Genomic DNA, 18,028 nt, shown 5'->3' with positions numbered 1-18,028 from the left:
CACAAGTCTTCCGTTTAAATTAACTACTCGTTTCTACACAGTAAAGAGAAAGGTGACAGACCAGTTTTTGCCAACTATGAGTAAAATGCCAGGATGGTTTAGTAAAACTGTCTCTACGAAGCAACTGTGTCCCCTAAAAGAAAAGCCATACAAGAAGTAGCAGGGGCAAGTTTTATAAAGAAATGTCGTTTTCTTTTCCGTTGAGGGCGGATTGTTCGAAGAATATGAAAATTTGAATATAATAAGGTACTTGTAGAGGGATGGGCACATGGACATGCAAATCAGAAATACGTTACATTGTGATTAAGAGGAAGATCTATTTCATCACATTACATAGAAACTGAAATCGATTAATACATGTCATCCATAGATATAAAATTCTTTTGCGCCCAGAACATCATGTGAGGAAAAGTCGGTGATTCCCCGAAAACCCATCAGATCTAATCAAAATCATGTGATACATATGGTATTAAATATAACCGTTCTGATGAAATAAAGGAAATTAAAAGAGTTAACAGACGTGTTGGACAGACACTGTGATTCATAAATAAGCAAACCGCAGACAGAAAATAAACAGAGTAAAATATAATACATAGTAAGGTAAAATTAAACTTTAGCTTTGCAATAAGAAAGTTATGGTCTGAATTTGTTTATTTACCCCGCGAAGTTTGGATGCTTTTGAGTCTTTTGCTGGATACATTTCGTTTGAAATCCAAAGTAGCTCCTTCTGCAGCCGTACTTTACACAGCATTTCTAAGATATACTTTCGATGCATTGAGCACGGATCAAGCTGAAGCAATTAAGGATCCAAACGTTCATTGTCCCTCATCATTGAATTCACAAGGCTGCAGTATACGCCAAACTGGTAATGGACAGTTTTGAACACGTCGTTGAACACTTTTATATTAAATCTAACTACGGAAGTCAGAATTTCTGAAGGCGCTCTTAATTCGCCCAAGTCTCCCGCGGACGTTTCATAAGCTTTGTAAAGTATATAAGAGTTCATCCGCACTTTCCACAGTCTTGTTGCCTTTAAGCAGTTCCGACACACAAACGTCACAATTAAATTTTTTGACGCTGGCTGACTCCGTCACTCTAATTCAGCACCGTGCACAAGCTCATGTGCTTCGTGTGCAGCCTTTTTCGAAACATGTTTTTCACAGTCTCCATTCGTGCTAACGTTAATTGCCGAAGAGGTCATACAATCGTTACCTTCCAGCACAGAATGGTCCTCGTCGAGTTGACAGTTCGCCGAATCAACAGGTTTCATTAGTGATGTGCTGCAAGTTTCTGCAGAATTCCTGACCGTTGGCGGATTACTGAAAATACATTTTCTATGGGATCTTGGTTCACCCGCGATGTTAAGAACTCGTAGCCATCGCTTTCTTGTCATTCCACAGCGTCAACAAAGCACGAATTGTGTGCTGAAGGCCCGTAAAACATGGAGGAATCTCACAGTTTTCCATGTTTTTAACCAATCCACGGAGTCCTGTAGATAACCCTCTAACCACCTTTTTTGAGTGCTTAGAGCACAGACGAATGGTTTCGAATCAGAGGGTCTTGCTATTCATTGCGTCGAACAAATTGTTCAGTCTTGCCAGAAAGAAAGCTGTATTCATCGCTGTTTTCCTCTGAAGCTCCGACGTGGAATACACTGACAGAATAGTGGCCGAGACGGAATGACTGAACACCTGTGTTGCAAATCGAACACTCATTTTTTCAAAATTATTTGAACTGACGTGTTTGTGACAGAGAGCAGCACATTCTTCCCTTGCCGCCCTTCCTATCAAGTTGATACTTTTTGATAATGTCTTGACAAGACACAATATCATTCGAATCAGTTTGGATATCTCTCTCCAGCAAACGGTTTCGAATGCGTTTCAGGAGATGACACATAACGTATAAAACATTGTTGCAATAATTAAAGAAAGTTTTTTCAGTCGTAACACCAAGATCACGCACTAATGAACGGTTATTGGACCCTTAGTCACAAACAATGCAACAAACCTTTAAGCCAAGAGTAAAAAGTTTCTCTACTACAACGAAGAGCAACTGTTTCATTACATCAGATTTGGTCTGTTTACAAGACGTAAAAAAGGCAACAGGTAATTTCCATTTTTGCGGCAGCCCACGAACAAGGAACATGAGAGACTGTGTTGCCACCTTAGACGTACGTCTTAGGCTGCCAAAATCTTCATAGACCTCAATGATATCATACTTAGCGCAGTAACTGAGACACTTCCTCACACTCATTTCGTCGAACACCAATACACAACCTTGGCAACTTTCATCCATTGTCTTCACTTTTTCTACAAGATGTTCGAATAGTTTAGTTTCTGTGCCCGCTATAATATCCATTTCACTGACCCACTTCTGAATAATTTTTTTCGAAGGTAGTTTCATTCCAACTTCATATGCGGCAGGACGTTTATAAAATAAGCTCAACGACAGTTGTCTCTCCTCTTCCGTCCAAGGAGTGAAAGGCCTGAAAAAATAAGTGCGACCGTTTAATTCAATTATTAAGAAAGCTCACTATAGTTAATGTATTTGACGTCACGGGAGGACGTTACTTACTTGTGTAGCAGCTGCATACCAAATAATGTTCCACATTTTGGAGACCTATGCTTAACAGCCTCCGTTGCCACAGCTTTTAGATCAGGCTTCTTCATGGCAAGATGTCACATTCTCCACAGTTTTTTTTTCCTCTGCTTTGCCAATTTTAACTTTTGCTCGTTAATTCTTTGTGTCAGCTGTCGTTTTCATGGTGTTAAATCTGTTGGCAGCGACGTATCCGGCGAACTATGGACTGGCTCACGGGCAGGTGGCGAACAGCTTCCTTGTTGGTGCATTTCGTAATCGCTGTGTTGTCTACTGTTGTCTTCGTTTTCTACGTCTGCAGCCTCTTCCAGAGGTTCTGGATTTGGCAAGGCGTTAAATACTTGTTTTGTTTTCAACTCATTCATAAAAGAATTGTCAGTGAAGTGAAGAGCACATAGGAATTTATTACGCACCTGACTCTGCTGCAAATCAAACAATGAATAGTTTCCACAACGCAGAATCCACTCTTGACACCTGTAACGTAAGGGCGAATTAGTAAAGCGGAATCGCATCTGGCTAATTAAATAAAACTGAGACATTAATAGATGAAAGAGCTTAGAAATTATGGTGTCTAGAAATGTGGTTATTCATCAGCACCTTAGTAACTACATTTCACTTTTTAATGCTCTGTAAGAGAAACAGCAGATGCACCGATGTTTTAAAGAACATCGCTTTGCTGTCAGCAAGAAAAATATTTTTTTCGAAATGGGGGACTGAAATAAAGTTCCCTTCGGGTAGTAAGTACAGAAACTGTTGAGGAAGAAACAACGGGAAGTATGTTAATGCATGGACGTGAAAACAAATGAAGTTGAACGATAAATGAAAAATATATGGCTCTCGAATAACACATTACCATACAGCAGCCACGAGGAATGTGCAAAAAAAGGACGAAGCATGAAATGCTAAACGTTTCGCTAAATTTATAAATGCTGTTCACAGTGTCTAATTGGACCTGGAATTAGACGTAACAAACAAAATAATACCTAGGAGCGACAATTACAGGATGAGTACACGGAATTATGCAAGTTTTGTAGGGGTTATTAACAATGGGAGGCATTGGTTCGTTGATAGTATGCAAAAGACTGCAGCCTGTCTGCAAAACAAAGAATTTTCAGAACTTTTATGAAACATTATCTGCAAAATTGCTTGAATACCCTACAAATCACTTAACTGATGGCACCGGATACTCTTGCTTCTACCATTATGGTCTCCTTCTATTCGATTAAGAAGTAGTTCAGGGGAAGCACGACTGTTTATATGGCATTCTATATATTGTGAGTAACGTAATTATATCCTCATGATCCCTACAAGAAAAATATGGAGGCAACAAGATATTTTCAGATTCCTTACTGAAATTTGAGAGAGATCTTACCGAGGCTAGAGTGAGTATCCGAACCATTTTCTTCTGACTACATTACGAGGATGGTTTCGTAAGTCTGGTAAATTTCATGAAGAATAGAACATTTTTGTTGAGCCTCCATGGCTGATACGTTTGATTATTCAAAGTATCATGTAAACAATTTCAACAAAGTCAAGCATGTAGTTCATTGTTGAAATGTTGACAGCCATCTGAATTGTTCAGTCTGTCGACTGCAACTGCAGATGGAGAGATCTGAGTTTCATGCTGTTATTAAACATGTTGATTTGAAGGACTGGACTGCCGCACAAATCAGAACTGAATTGGATTAAGTTTACGTGAACTCTGTTCCACCATTGAAGACTCTTTACTTTTGGATTAATGAATTTAAACTTGGTCGGCAAGCACCGAGGACGAAGTGTGCAGTGACTGTCCAAGTGAGGTGATCACAAAGGAAATCCTGGATATGGTAATGCAAGACCACCAAATAAAAACTCTTGAGATTTAGGAGACTGTCGTCATCTCAAACTGAGCGACAGCATAATATTCTGCACGAAGATTTGACTATGAAGGAGCTCTAGTGCCACCATTGCTCACAATCTACCAATAGCGTATCCGGCACAACACTTCAATACGATGTCTGACGATGTTTGATCACGACCAGTAAGTTTTTATGCGGCGATTTGTGACTGTCAGTGAAACCTGGATCCATCGTTACATACCAGAGTAAAACGGCAGTCAAAACAATGGACAAATGCTGGTGAAAGAGCTCAGAAATAGGCAAAGACCATTTTCTCACCTTATAAGGTGATGGCCACTGTTTTCTGGGATTCCCTTGGAGTAATCCAATTAGATTATTTCGAAAAATGCAGAACCGTAACTGGACATACAATTACTTTCAACGCTGATGTGAGGACATTAATCTGCAGACAGTGTAGAAAGCTCATTTAACATGTAAATTTTCTGCGTTGAGAACTCTAGGGCTTGCACTATTTTACACATAGACTCTTCATCCGTGAAAACGACTTTTTTGATCCTACTTACAAGGGAACTTCATCAACTCGACCTCATATTTTCATCCAAAAAAAAAAAAAAAAAAAAAAAATAAAAATAAAAAAAAATAAAAAAAAATAAAAATCCAGCAATCGACCTCACGCAAAAATTTAAGCCATTATGCAGATACGATGTTGCTATGGTCTTCTTATTCCTTTACTTTACTTCTGTTTATACCTTTACTTGTAGTGTGGAACATTGCTTGTCAGAGTTCACGATTCTAGGTCAACTGGAAGTATGTTATAGATTTTCAAGAGTGAGTTTGCAAGTAACAGAATTTGTGACATAAATAGCCGTATCTTTTGATTGCGTTGACTGAGATGTTAAAATATTTTGCACCACCTTCGCACGGCACATAAATTTCGACTCAATATCTTATCGTGATCATTAGTACACGGCGTCTGAAGACTGACATACGGACAAGAAATGACAAAAATATTTTTTGGTGTGATATAATATCTTAATTTTCGGACTTTTTCTTTTGCTTGTACTATGAAACCTTGCTTCATACCAAATTTTATGATTCTAGGTCAACGGGAAGTACCCTATAAGTTTTGACGGGTGACGTCTGACGTAAAAATTTCTTTTATACAAATTTCCGTATCTGTTGCTTGCGTTGGCGCAGAAGCTCAATTTTTTTAGATAACGAAGTGACCTTACACTGTATTACGTGACATATATTTCCACTAATTACCTCTACTCATTCTCAAGAAAAACGTGTTTTAAGGGTCGGACAGACGGGTAGGTAGACAGACGGACGGACGAGAAAGTGAGGCTATAAGGGTTCCGTTTCTACCGATTTAATATTAAGACTGTAAAGCTTGTGTATCTGTTGGAGTAGTGCATGACAGAATGCATTCTCACGATGCAGCTGATAAGAAACTTCCTAGCAGTGTAGAGTCTCGGTATGGCATGCAGTTTTAATCTTCCAGGGATTTTTAGCACAAGACAGATACTCATTCAACAGCTAAAGTAATACAATTTGTTTAAAGGTACCTTTTTTCATCTTTAACAGGGAAAGAAAAGAATTTCATTGCCCGGTCCTTCCGGTTGGATCCGCACCCCTTATACGCACAATTCCTTCCTGACATGATGCACGATAGATTGCCAAACACACTTCCAGAAAATACTCTGTAGCGATAACGTAACCTTCCGCAGCGACTAAATGTCGCAGAACAGCAGAATGTTACCGTGGGGAAGTGGTGGTGGGGATTTCCACTGCCACGGCCTCGCGTGCAGTTAAGCCGGTATCACACGACGATCCGCCGCAATCGGTACTGGTCTAGCGCGACAGCCATCTAGTGGTAGAACGGGAGAAACTACAAAAATTAGCAGACACTTTATCCGCGAGCCAGAATAAAGAGCAGTTCTAAACTGCCGTCAATCCGCGTATGCGCACTAAGCAGCGACAACTCGCGCATGCGCAAAAGGGGCTACCACAGTGTTTTAGTGCTTGTTATTTGCTCATTAGCCATGTATGGAAGTGAAACATGGACGATAACCAGTTTGGACAAGAAGAGAATAGAAGCTTTCGAAATGTGGTGCTACAGAAGAATGCTGAAGATAAGGTGGGTAGATCACGTAACTAATGAGGAGGTATTGAATAGGATTGGGGAGAAGAGAAGTTTGTGGCACCACTTGACTAGAAGAAGGGATCGGTTGGTAGGACATGTTCTTAAGCATAAAGGGATCACCAATTTAGTATTGGAGGGCAGCGTGGAGGGTAAAAATCGTAGAGGGAGACCAAGAGATGAATACACTAAGCAGATTCAGAAGGATGTAGGTTGCAGTAGGTACTGGGAGATGAAGAAGCTTGCACAGGATAGAGTAGCATGGAGAGCTGCATCAAACCAGTCTCAGGACTGAAGACCACAACAACAACAATAACAATTTGCTCATTGCTTAGTGGCTAGTAGCTCATTTCAGATTTTCGTGTTGGGGATTTTCCGCGCTTTTTTCAGTAAGTAGGTTTCCATAAATGCAGAGAAAAACATTTGTTTCCAGTAGACTTGCTTTTATACTAACTGTTTTTGAAACCATTGTTTCTATTGAAGTAGCCTAATTGTATGTACGGCTACTAGATGGTGCGCTCGTTGCAGTGCCACGTTCTCCTGGCCGCATTTGTCAACGCGAGCACCTCAGTCCGTTTGCAAGCTGTAACCACGCAAGTAACAATCATCATTTTTATCTTAAATTTCTTTGTGACTAATGCCCTTTTTGCGTATTTATTATTTTATAAATGACATATAAGTACTGCCAATCTTTCGCGATGATTCTGTACTTATACGGAGGCTTTCAGACAGTCGTTCTTCCCGCGAACCATACGCAACTGGAACAGGAAAGGGAGGTAATGACAGTGGCACGTAAAGTGCCCTCCGCCACACACCGTTGGGTGGCTTGCGGAGTATAAATGTAGATGTAGATATCATACGTTTTTAGTCATAATTCTGTGACCATGTTAAGGGGTCCGGCGGCTCTTTCTAGGGGGTCCGCGGCCACCTTTCACCAGATCGTGTAAAATAATGAGTAAAATTATCGAATAAAAATGTGAAAATCGAATTCATCGCTGTTTCTTTTTTTCGTGTGAAAAACATGTGTACTTTTACTTCAGGCTGTATTCCCAAGCAGCCTTTGCGGTTCCTAAGTGAGACCGCATACACTATTTAGTGCCGGAGAATGCGGCTTCTCTGATCGACTGTTCCGCAACAACACGGGGGTCGTTTGTGCGCCGGCTCTGAAACCTTTTACGCATACGCGGAGCGAGCTTTGTCGACCAATCACAGCACTCGCTGGCACGTGTGCGGCCCCAGGCACCATTAAATGTTAAACTTGCCTTGTCAGTGCACTACCTGTTTCATAAGTCGATTTTTGACCAGTTTATTACTTGGATCGGTGGCTGAAGTTAGGATCATTGAAGAAGGGTGCAGTTTCTCCATCGCCTTGACAAGGGAAGTTTCCAGTTGAAATGACTGCGGAGGGAGGACGACCAAAGGGAGAACAATCACAAGAAGCTCCACAGCCGTATTTATTATGTGAAAACGCTGACAGTACTCCATTGGTTGCAATATCCTGTGGAAGTGGAATAACCAAGAAGCTTAAGTACAACCAAAGCTGTTTAGAAATGGGCTTTATGGAGACAAAGGAGGGTAAAGCTCAGTGTGTAATTTGTGCTCGAGTCCTTCCGAACAGTTCAATGGTTCCAGTTAAATTGCGCCGTCATTTTGAAGGTACTCACCCGGATTTCCAGGCTAAACACGTCGATTTTTTCAAAAGGAAGAGTGCTGAACTAGCTACTTCTCAGCACAGCATGAAAACTCATGCAAAAACAATTAATGAAAATTCATTAAAAGCTTCTTTCTTGGTTAGTTACCGAGTGGCAAAAACAAGCAAAGCTCATACCATTGCAGAAAATCTCATAAATCTGTGTGTGCATGCTAGACGAAAAGGCAGTAAAGCTTGTATCTTCGGTGCCATTATCAAACAATACTGTCAAGAAACGCATTGTTGACATGTCAAATGATGTGAAAGACACTCTTATTTCTCGCATCCAACACAATTCATTTTCTCTGCAGATAGATGAATTCACTGATGTTGCAGGATTAGCGATTTTATTGGCATTTGTCCGTTATGAATATTCTGGATGTTTTGAGGAGGACCTCTTATTGTGCAGACCACTACCTGGCAACACAACAAGTGCTGAAATATTCCGTCTATTGGATGATTTTTTAAGGACTAACGGATTTTCATGGTAATTGCATATATGTGTGCACAGACGGCGCAAAAGCTATGACGGGTCCTACAGTCGGAGCAATAACGAAAATAATAGAAAATGCCAAGAATTGCAGCAGTAGTCTTTGTGCTCTCCACAGATACGCTTCAGCTACGAAACAAATGCTTGTTTCGTTCAAGAGAGTTTTAGACGAATCCATTCAAATTATTAACTACATAAAATCAAGGCCGTTGAAGTCAAGACTTTTCACAATACTGTGTTAAGATGTGGGAAGCCTTCATCGTTCCCTGCTTCTCCACACAGAAGTGAGATTGCTCTCACGTGGGAAAGCACTCTCTCGGTTGTACGAATGAACATTGGAAGTCTTTGCTTTCCTTTTGGAGCATAACACGAAATTAGCAGACTTTATTAATGACGAAAATTGGCAGTGTATACTTGCCTATTTGTCAGATATTTTCTCCAAAATGAACGAAATGAAATTTCACTCCAAGGGCAAAGTGAAACAAAGTTCGAGCATTCAAGAGGAAAATCAAATTTTGGGCAGTGTGTGTCGAGGAGGGGTAGGTCGAGTGTTTTCCTCTTCTCAAGGAGTTTTTGAAAAACAAAACATTGGCGCTTGGGAAGAATTTGTTTCATCAAATCCTGGAACATCTCCGAAGCTTGATGTCATTGTTGGAGCATTATTTCCCAACAGCTGAAGATGATGGTTCAAATGGCTCTGACAAGGGAACCTCCCCATCGTACCCCCCTCAGATTTAGTTATAAGTTGGCACAGTGGATAGGCCTTAAAAAACTGAACACAGATCGATCGAGAAAACAGGAAGAAGTTGTGTGGAACTATGAAAAAATAAGCAAAATATACAAACTGAGTAGTCCATGTGCAAGATAGGCAACATCAAGGAACATGTGAGATGAGGAGCACCGTGGTCCCGTGGTTAGGGCGAGCAGTTATGGAACGAGAAGTCCTTGGTTCAACTCTTCCCTCCAGAGAAAATTTTAATTTTTTATTTTCAGACAATTATTATCTGTCCGTTCGTCCGTCCGATGTGATCACTTTTTTGGAAGTGATTATCACATCCAAAAGAAAACCTAAATCTTGCAAGGTAGAAGAACCTTTTTACCCATTCGCCAAGTGTACAAGCTAGGTGGGTCGACAACAAATTCGTGTCATGTGACGCACATGCCGTCACCAGTGTCGTATAGAATATATCAGACGTGTTTCCTGTGGAGGAATCGGTTGACCTATGACCTTGCGATCAAATGTTTTCGGTTGCCATTGGAGAGGCACGTCCTTTCGTCTACTAATCGCACGGTTTTGCGGTGCGGTCGCAAAACACAGACACTAAACTTATTACAGTGAACAGAGACGTCAATGAATGAACGGACAGATCGTAACTTTGCTAAAATAAAGAAAGTAAAATTTTCACTCGAGGGGAGACTTGAACCCAGGACCTCTCGTTCCGCAGCTGCTCACGGGACCACGGCGCTCCTGAGCTCACACTCATCTCGATGTTGGCTATCTTGCGCATGGACTACTCAGTTTGTATATTTTGCTTATTTTTTCATAGTTCCACACAACTTCTTCCTGTCGTCTCGATTGATCTGTGTTCAGTTTTTCAAGGCCTATCCACTGTGCCAACTTATAACTAAATCTGAGGGGGGTGCGATGGGGAGGTTCCCTTGTGAGCACTATGGGACTTAACATCTATGGTCATCAGTCCCCTAGAACTTAGAACTACTTAAACCTAACTAACCTAAGGACAGCACACAACACCCAGTCATCACGAGGCAGAGAAAATCCCTGACCCCGCCGGGAATCGAACCCAGGAACCCTGGCGCGGGAGGCGAGAACGCTACCGCACGACCACGAGCTGCGGACAGCTGAAGATGAGAAGCTGCAGAAATACGAATGGGTGGTCAATCCATTCACCGTATCCAAAAAGCCGAACATTCTATCATCAAATGAATATGAGTTGTTGATAGAAATTGCCACAGACCCTACCTTGATATCAAGTTTTGACATTGACAGTTACTCACACTTTTGGACCCGTTTGGATAACAAGAAATACTATCCCTTTGTTGAAAAGGCAGAACGTGTACTACTTCTGTTTGCCACAACATCCATGTGTGAATCTGGATTCTCGATCTATGCTGCCCACAAAACTAAGTACCGAAGCTGTCTACATACGGAACCAGACATCTGTCTCCAGTTGTCAAGAATTGAACCCAACTTTTCAAAAATTGTGTCAGCAGAAGCACCCCAACCATCACATTAGTATTCCATTATTATTCCTACAGACTCACCTATAGTAAAGAAGAAAGAATTTTTCTTCGCAGATGCTCAGTGGACGTACCTGAACTATAACTGTGCAGGAATTTTGTTTCTGCCTTCTATCATTTACAAAATAGTTATTAATTGAATTCTGTTGGCACTGATATTTTTGTTACGAAAATCAAAATGATCTCTAAAGCTAATTTCATTTCTTTACAATATATTCCGTCCTCTCAGTTAAAAATATGGCCTGCCTGTACTTCAATTACAATTACTTGCTATTACTCTGACACTATATTGTGGCAACTGGCTGCGAGCGTAAACAAATGAGGACTTTTCACGTGCCACCTTGTAAAAGGTAAGCCTCCTCTGCCAGAATTGTTTCCTTTGAGAAAGAAGTCTTACGTTCTGTGAAATGCTTTGTCTTCTTATATAGAAATAAGAGTCTGTTTGTTTTCCTAATTTGTTTACAGTCGAGGCTGACTGCCACGATATAGTGTCCAAGTAGTAGTTGAAGTTGTCAGCTGTCGCTAAACTGTTGCCACGCCGCCTGCCAGTTGCCAGCTACCAGCTGACAGTACACTGCTGCAACGGCGGCTGCTAGCTGCCGGCTGTGGACTGATAGCTGCCGTTCAGTAGATACGCAAAGACGTAAAAATAACTAGACTTTCCGAACTGTTTACATTGGCACGAAAATGGAACTGGAAAACGGCTTTATAAAAGCATATTTCCAGAATCGATTTTGAACTGTTTACCTGACCAACCAAATGCGGAACTGGGACATAGGCTGACGAAATTCGGTTTTGGAAACGCATGTAAGCTGGGTGAATGTATTCCCACACATTGCACAAAAGATGTCACAATAGTCCTTTAAAGGCAATTCCTCGGCCTCTTTTCTTTCGTGATGTGTTTGTATCCCGAATCATGGCTCTGCCTCTTTTCTTCATAGCCGCGCGGAATGGCCGCCCAGTCTCAGGCAACATGTCGTGGACTGCGCGGCTGCTCCCGCCGGAGGTTCGAGTCCTCCCTGGGGCATGTGTGTGTGTGTGTTGCCCTTAGCGGAAGTTAAACTTAGGTTAATAGTGTGTAAGACTAGGGACCGATGACCTCAGTAGTTAAGTCCCATAGACTTTACATACATTTGAACATTTTTCTTCGGATGTCACGAAAACCACACACACACACACACACACACACACACACACACACACACACACGACTGTTACGAAATATGCATGCTCCTTACACAAAAGTAGCCGAACAGTGGAAGTGAAAAGACCACAAGCGGCAGCTTGTCAACAGCGAACATTTTGTATGTGACGTTGCTCTTGGAGAAGGGCAGCTCCAACGTGTGAAGTGTCAATTACCAAGTAGTTTTAATCAGGCTATAGTGTGTTGAACAAAGGGAGTAGATCCACTAGTAAGTGTATGGATACAGTGGGAATTCCAATTGGTTCGTTAATTTCAAGTTGTTTTCATTCATCTCTAAACCAAAGACTATTGATAGTTAGGAGGGAGGGGGGGGGGGAGAGAGGGGGTCATTGGGAACATGGCACTTGCATTAAGAAGCTTTCAGTTCCCGTGGGTTTCGCTCTGAAACTTAAAGTTACTGTGCTCTTGACTGACTAGGGGTCCGCCATGGATTCTCGACTGAAGAAGGGGGTCCGCCAGCTAAAAAGGTTGGGAAGCCCAGTTATAGACCATTCTTTGATTTAAATTCTGAGGAATACATTCCTAGCAGGGTCGAAACCCGGTTAATTCGTTAAAAATAATGACTGAGGGCTGTTTTCTTTCAATTGTAACTATTCACGGTCTCTGAACGTGCAGCCGTGTACAAAATTTTGTAACAGTTCGTTTTTAGAAAATGAATTCTAATGTATTATGTTCACAGGTACCCGAACTACATTTCAGTCACTCAGCAAAGCGCTAATTCCAAATATCATTGTCAACAGATCTGAAGAAATTGCCACTGCGTTTTTAGAGTGTCTTCATCAGACAAGAGGTTATTTTCTAAGTGTTTCGATGAACTTAATTACTTAAGTGAGATCGCTGTTGCATCTTTGAAATTTCCCCCATTGAGTGGCTTTCATTACAGGAAATATTAGCAATACTACTCTGCCAGTGACATTGCTTGTAATTAGTGACAGCAAAATTGTTTAATAATCCTTGTGATTTTGCAGACGCAGTTCTGACTCTGATTACTGGTTGCTGCACGTATCTATCCACATCAAGGCTCTTGAGAGAGAATCGTGAAGATTCAAGACAGCTCTTAGAGGATATGCAGTTCAAAAGTGCCATAATTACGAAATAAGTGTGCAGAATGAGTGATTGAACTGTGTTTAACTGAAGTTTTTATGCGATTTTAAAGGAATGATAAATGTTAAATTCAGTGAGTGAATGATGAAAATCTCATTTGACACATGTTATGCCATCCTATACCCGTAAATTTTCCTCCATTTAATTACTGGTAAAAACTTGTTGAAGAGTGACATGCCGCCGCCGCCGTCCCCTTTACCCACGATCTTGGTGTGACACTGACCTGTAACATAGCCCGAGGTCTAGTGTATGCATTTTGAGGCTGTTGATATGAAAGTGGGAAGTACCGTTCTTACAGAATGAGAATTTCGCTCTGCAGCGGAGTGTGCGCTGATATGAAACCTCCTGGCAGATTAAAACTGTGTGTCGGACCGAGACTCGAACTCGGGACCTTCGCCTTTCGCGGGCAAGTGCTCTGCCATCTGAGCTACCCAGGCACGACTCACGCCCCGTCCTCACAGCTTTACTTCTGCCAGTACCTCGCCTCCTACCTTCCAAACTTTACAGAAGCTCGAGTCTCGGTCCGGCAAACAGTTTTAATCTGCCAGGAAGTTTCATATCAGCGCACACTCCGCTGCAGAGTGAAAATCTCATTCTGGAAACATCCCCCAGGCTGTGGCTAAGCCATGTCTCCGCAGTATCCTTTCTTTCAGGAGTGCTAGTTCTGCATGGTTCACAGGAGAGCTTCTGTAAGGTAGGATACGAGATACTGGCAGAAGTAAAGCTGTGAGGCCGGGGCGTGAGTCGTGCTTCGGTAGATCAGATGGCGCCGGCACGGTAGCTCAGCGTGTTCGGTCAGAGTGTTTGCTGCCCTCTGTAATAATAAAACTGAGTGAATGGATCAATAATGAATTTCAACGGGCGTCAGGGGACGTCCGCCACGAACAATTGCAACGAACTATAACGAACGAAATGAGATAAAAAAAAAAAAGATGGTAGAGCACTTGCCCGCGAAAGGCAAAGGTCCCGAGTTCGAGTCTCGGTCGGGCACACAGTTTTAATCTGCCAGGAAGTTTCACGGTTCTTACAGTTAAATCAGGAATAGTTTAAGTGCAGTACTTCAAGGTAACAGGAAAAGCTTACTTATGTAGACGGCTGTAGTGTCGGCAAAAAGTTTTTGTTTGTGCAGTTGCCATGTAGAACACCAGGTGTAAAATTTTTCTCCAGAGTCTTGAATTGTGTCGGAACTAAAGTGAGGCATTCACATGACTCAATACTACTGTTTTTATTTCATTACACTTCTACAGATGTCCGAGTTCTGCTGTGTTAACATTGCAAAGTCCTGTAGGCATGGGGAGTATTAACCACAACTGTCATATTTGAAACATAATCAAACACAACTATCATATTTGAAACATAATCAAACACATTTTTTAGGTTACTTGTCTCTAAATGATATTTTCAGGAGAAAAAGACAATGTTGCTTCTTACTGATATAATACATTCAGTGTCACAGATGTGTTTGACCAACCATAACTGGTGCTGAATGTGCATGCCGTCAAGTGAATGTCGTCATATAATATATTGTACTCACAGTACGTAGATCTCGTGAGGCATAAGGTTCTTATAACGAAGTACGAACGTCGGTCAACAGATGGCACTAGGAAAAGAATGTTAACTGCACTTTTTAGTTGCTACTTGTGACTTCTAGTTGCGATTTGTCACACAAATCGCGGTTGGACTCTATGGCGAATCCCAGAGAAAGAGCGTAGTACGATCTTTGGTCAACAGATGGCACTGTTAACTGCGCTCTTTAGTTGCTACTTGCGACTTTTAGTCGCGGCTTGTCTCAGAAATCGCAGTTGGACTAGACTGCGAATCGCAGGGAAGGAGCGTAGTACGAACTTTGGCCAACAGATGACACTGCTAACTGCGCTTTTTAGTTGCTACTTGCGATTTGTCACTGAAGTCGCAGAAATTCGGCCAGTAGATGGCTCACAGCGTTGAATGTGAAATGCTGCTTGCGACTGCTGTGACTGAAATCGCAGTTAGATTCTGTAAAGTTGTCATTGTGATATCTGTGTCTCACTCACTGTGATTTGTAACAGATACGCGATTTCCTGCACAACACTATAACATAGAGATCACTGTTAGATCTCTAGCAGTGCTGAGAGAGCCAATGACGCCACGGCTGCCATGTTTCTGCCAAACTTCGGGCAGAACATTCGGATTGGAGAGTGGAAAGTCCGTGGAAAACCTCTATCAGCGAGACAAAAAAAACGACCTGAAACTGTGAAAAGTACTCGAACGATTGGATGCTTACTGGATCAATAATACCTACTCCTAGTGGTACAGTTATAGTACGATTTGATATAGTGAACGTAAAAGCTGTTCGGTACGTAGATATTTCTGGTTTGAAGCTTGTTTCGGAGACATAGCAAAAAAGTAAACAACAGATATAGGCCCTGCTGGATTTATTTTCCATCTCAAGTTAAAAATGAAAGGCACTTTACGACCTATGAAACAAACTCATAAGCAGTCGTCCGCTTGTGAAGCGCAAAAATGAAGATGAGACAAAAATTATTCACGTAAGACGTTGTTACAGCCATTGATACCCATGGCTAACCTTCCAATTAAGGAGCATTACTGATATCAGGCAATGTTAATGCAAGAAAACCATCTGTATCCCACAACAAATATTACTCTCTTAATTTAGGCAGTAAGTCTGCAGACGTGGCACAGAACAGACTGAAAAAGTTTGCCACGACAATTTTTTTGTTTGTTTTAAGAGTTTCCGTGAAATTTTAAACACTAAACTAGATGCTATAAAAGCTGATTTAAACTCTAGTATCCAGCGCAGGGTCACGAATTAAAAGCGGAAATAATATCAACTAACAATAATGCCAAGCAGTATAAAACCGAGATAAGTAATCCGAAGTTGCAATTACAAACGAAAGTATCTGCCTAAGAGAGGAGTTAAATCCTAACAATGCGATTTGGTTCACATTGATGTTCATGAACAATCCAGGAAAGTACATGGCGATTTAAAACAAATTAAAAGATTTATCTGAACAAAAATTGGATGAAGTACAACATTAGCAAATCTCAAGACACGCAAGTCAGTTTTAAAGTTGCAGAGCACAGTAAGGAATCTGATGTGACTTCAATTACAACGTCGAATCATGCATCTTTGAAGGAACGTGTTTGTGACTTAACAGAACAAAAAGTACAAGCAAAAACTGAGTCATCCGCCAGGACGCCCCAATCCACAGGTAAGACAGAACAGAAATGGAGTTAACTATAACATACCTTTTCATTCACAAACGGTGGCTGATAAAACTATTTGGAAAAGATGATCAGATTTTGATGCGAAATTGCAGCTGAACTGATGGGACTTATATAGAAACTTTTAGTTCAAATGGCTCTGAGCACTATGGGATTTAACATCTTAGGTCATCAGTCCCCTAGAACTTAGAACTAGTTAAACCTAACTAACCTAAGGACATCACACACATCCATACCCGAAGCAGGATTCGAACCTGCGACCGTAGCAGTCCCGATGTTCCGGACTGCAGTGCCTAGAACCGCACGGCCACCGTAGCCGGCTAACTTTTAGTCAACAATTTTGTAATGAATATATAGATTTAAGTTGTTTATTGATTTTTGGTCTCAGTTTAAACGACTTCTATAGTAATTATGGTATTCATTTACACGGCCTGTTTCAAGTATTCCTAAGATTTAGTACAGGTAACTTAATGTTAACATCCATAAGTGTGATCACTTAGACAAGGAGTGTCAAATTCAGCTATAAATCTTCCTTTGAACTCTATACTGTATCAAATATTGACTTTTAGGTATTTGTGGAAGATAAAAAAGAAACGAAAAGTCATGTTTGAAGTGGAGTGTCGACGATCTGGAGCCTATATTAAGCCAACAGAGGTATGTGAGTCTACGTATGTGTCCAGAAATGTGTCCTGGAGTACATTTTGGATACAACAGGCTCAGATGAATGAAAATTAAGTGCCATTCTGCCTCAGATCAATTCATATCCTTCGTGGATTGACGCCCACTGTGTTACTTGTCGATTGCACATTTCAGTTTCTGTGTAGCGCTTCCTAACCCTCTTCCTATTTTCTTTGAAATTAGAATTAATTCAGCTATACACTTTTACTATTGTATAACCGAATATGTTAATTTGCTGAGACTACGTCAAAGTCTTAAATAAGTGCTTGAAACCTCAGGATAATTTTGTTTTAAGGTAAGTTTTGTACGCAAGGAAGAAGACGCAGCAAAATCATTACCTATAGTGCGCAGATTTTAAAAGAAACAGTAGCATGTGTGTATAATAGTATTTCAAAATGGTTCAAATGGCTCTGAGCACTATGGGACTTAACATCTGAGGCCATCAGTCCCCTGGAACTACTTAAACCTAACTAAACTAAGGACATCACACACATCCATGCCCGAGGCAGTATTCGAACCTGAGACAATAGCGGTCGCGCGGTTCCAGACTGAAGCGCCTAGAACCGCTTAGCCACTTCGGCCGGCAATAATAGTATTTGCCACGAATATAAATAATACAAATCTGGATTAAAAATAGACACATGAAGACAATTAACATAAATATGTGGTAATTCCAGTTCTAACGACGTTATGGTAGAGGGGGGGGGGGAGATAAATAGTTAGGGACCGTTATACACAGATTTGGAAGATGGCGTACTAACATCCAGCCTAGATGTGGTGCTAAAAGAAATCGGTATAT

General features: G+C 41.2%; 1 protein-coding gene across 1 annotated transcript in view; it reads right to left on the bottom strand.

Moving 5' to 3' along the window:
• Window positions 1-354: 354 nt before the first annotated feature.
• LOC124554214 overlaps window positions 355-18,028 on the bottom strand; it is a 95,279-nt gene continuing 77,605 nt past the window's right edge. Inside the window, exons 2-5 of the mRNA XM_047128282.1 lie at window positions 3,012-3,072; window positions 2,575-2,914; window positions 2,006-2,485; window positions 355-843 (exon numbers count right to left, since the gene is read on the bottom strand). Coding sequence (XP_046984238.1) covers window positions 816-843; window positions 2,006-2,485; window positions 2,575-2,669 — 603 coding nt within the window. The 5' untranslated portion in view covers window positions 2,670-2,914; window positions 3,012-3,072 and the 3' untranslated portion in view covers window positions 355-815. The remainder of the gene's footprint in view (window positions 844-2,005; window positions 2,486-2,574; window positions 2,915-3,011; window positions 3,073-18,028) is intronic.

This window comes from Schistocerca americana, chromosome 11, assembly GCF_021461395.2.
Source record: "Schistocerca americana isolate TAMUIC-IGC-003095 chromosome 11, iqSchAmer2.1, whole genome shotgun sequence".
NCBI lineage: Eukaryota > Metazoa > Arthropoda > Insecta > Orthoptera > Acrididae > Schistocerca > Schistocerca americana.
Note: the sequence above shows the minus strand (reverse complement) of the source record. Positions and strands in the feature narration are given on the sequence as shown.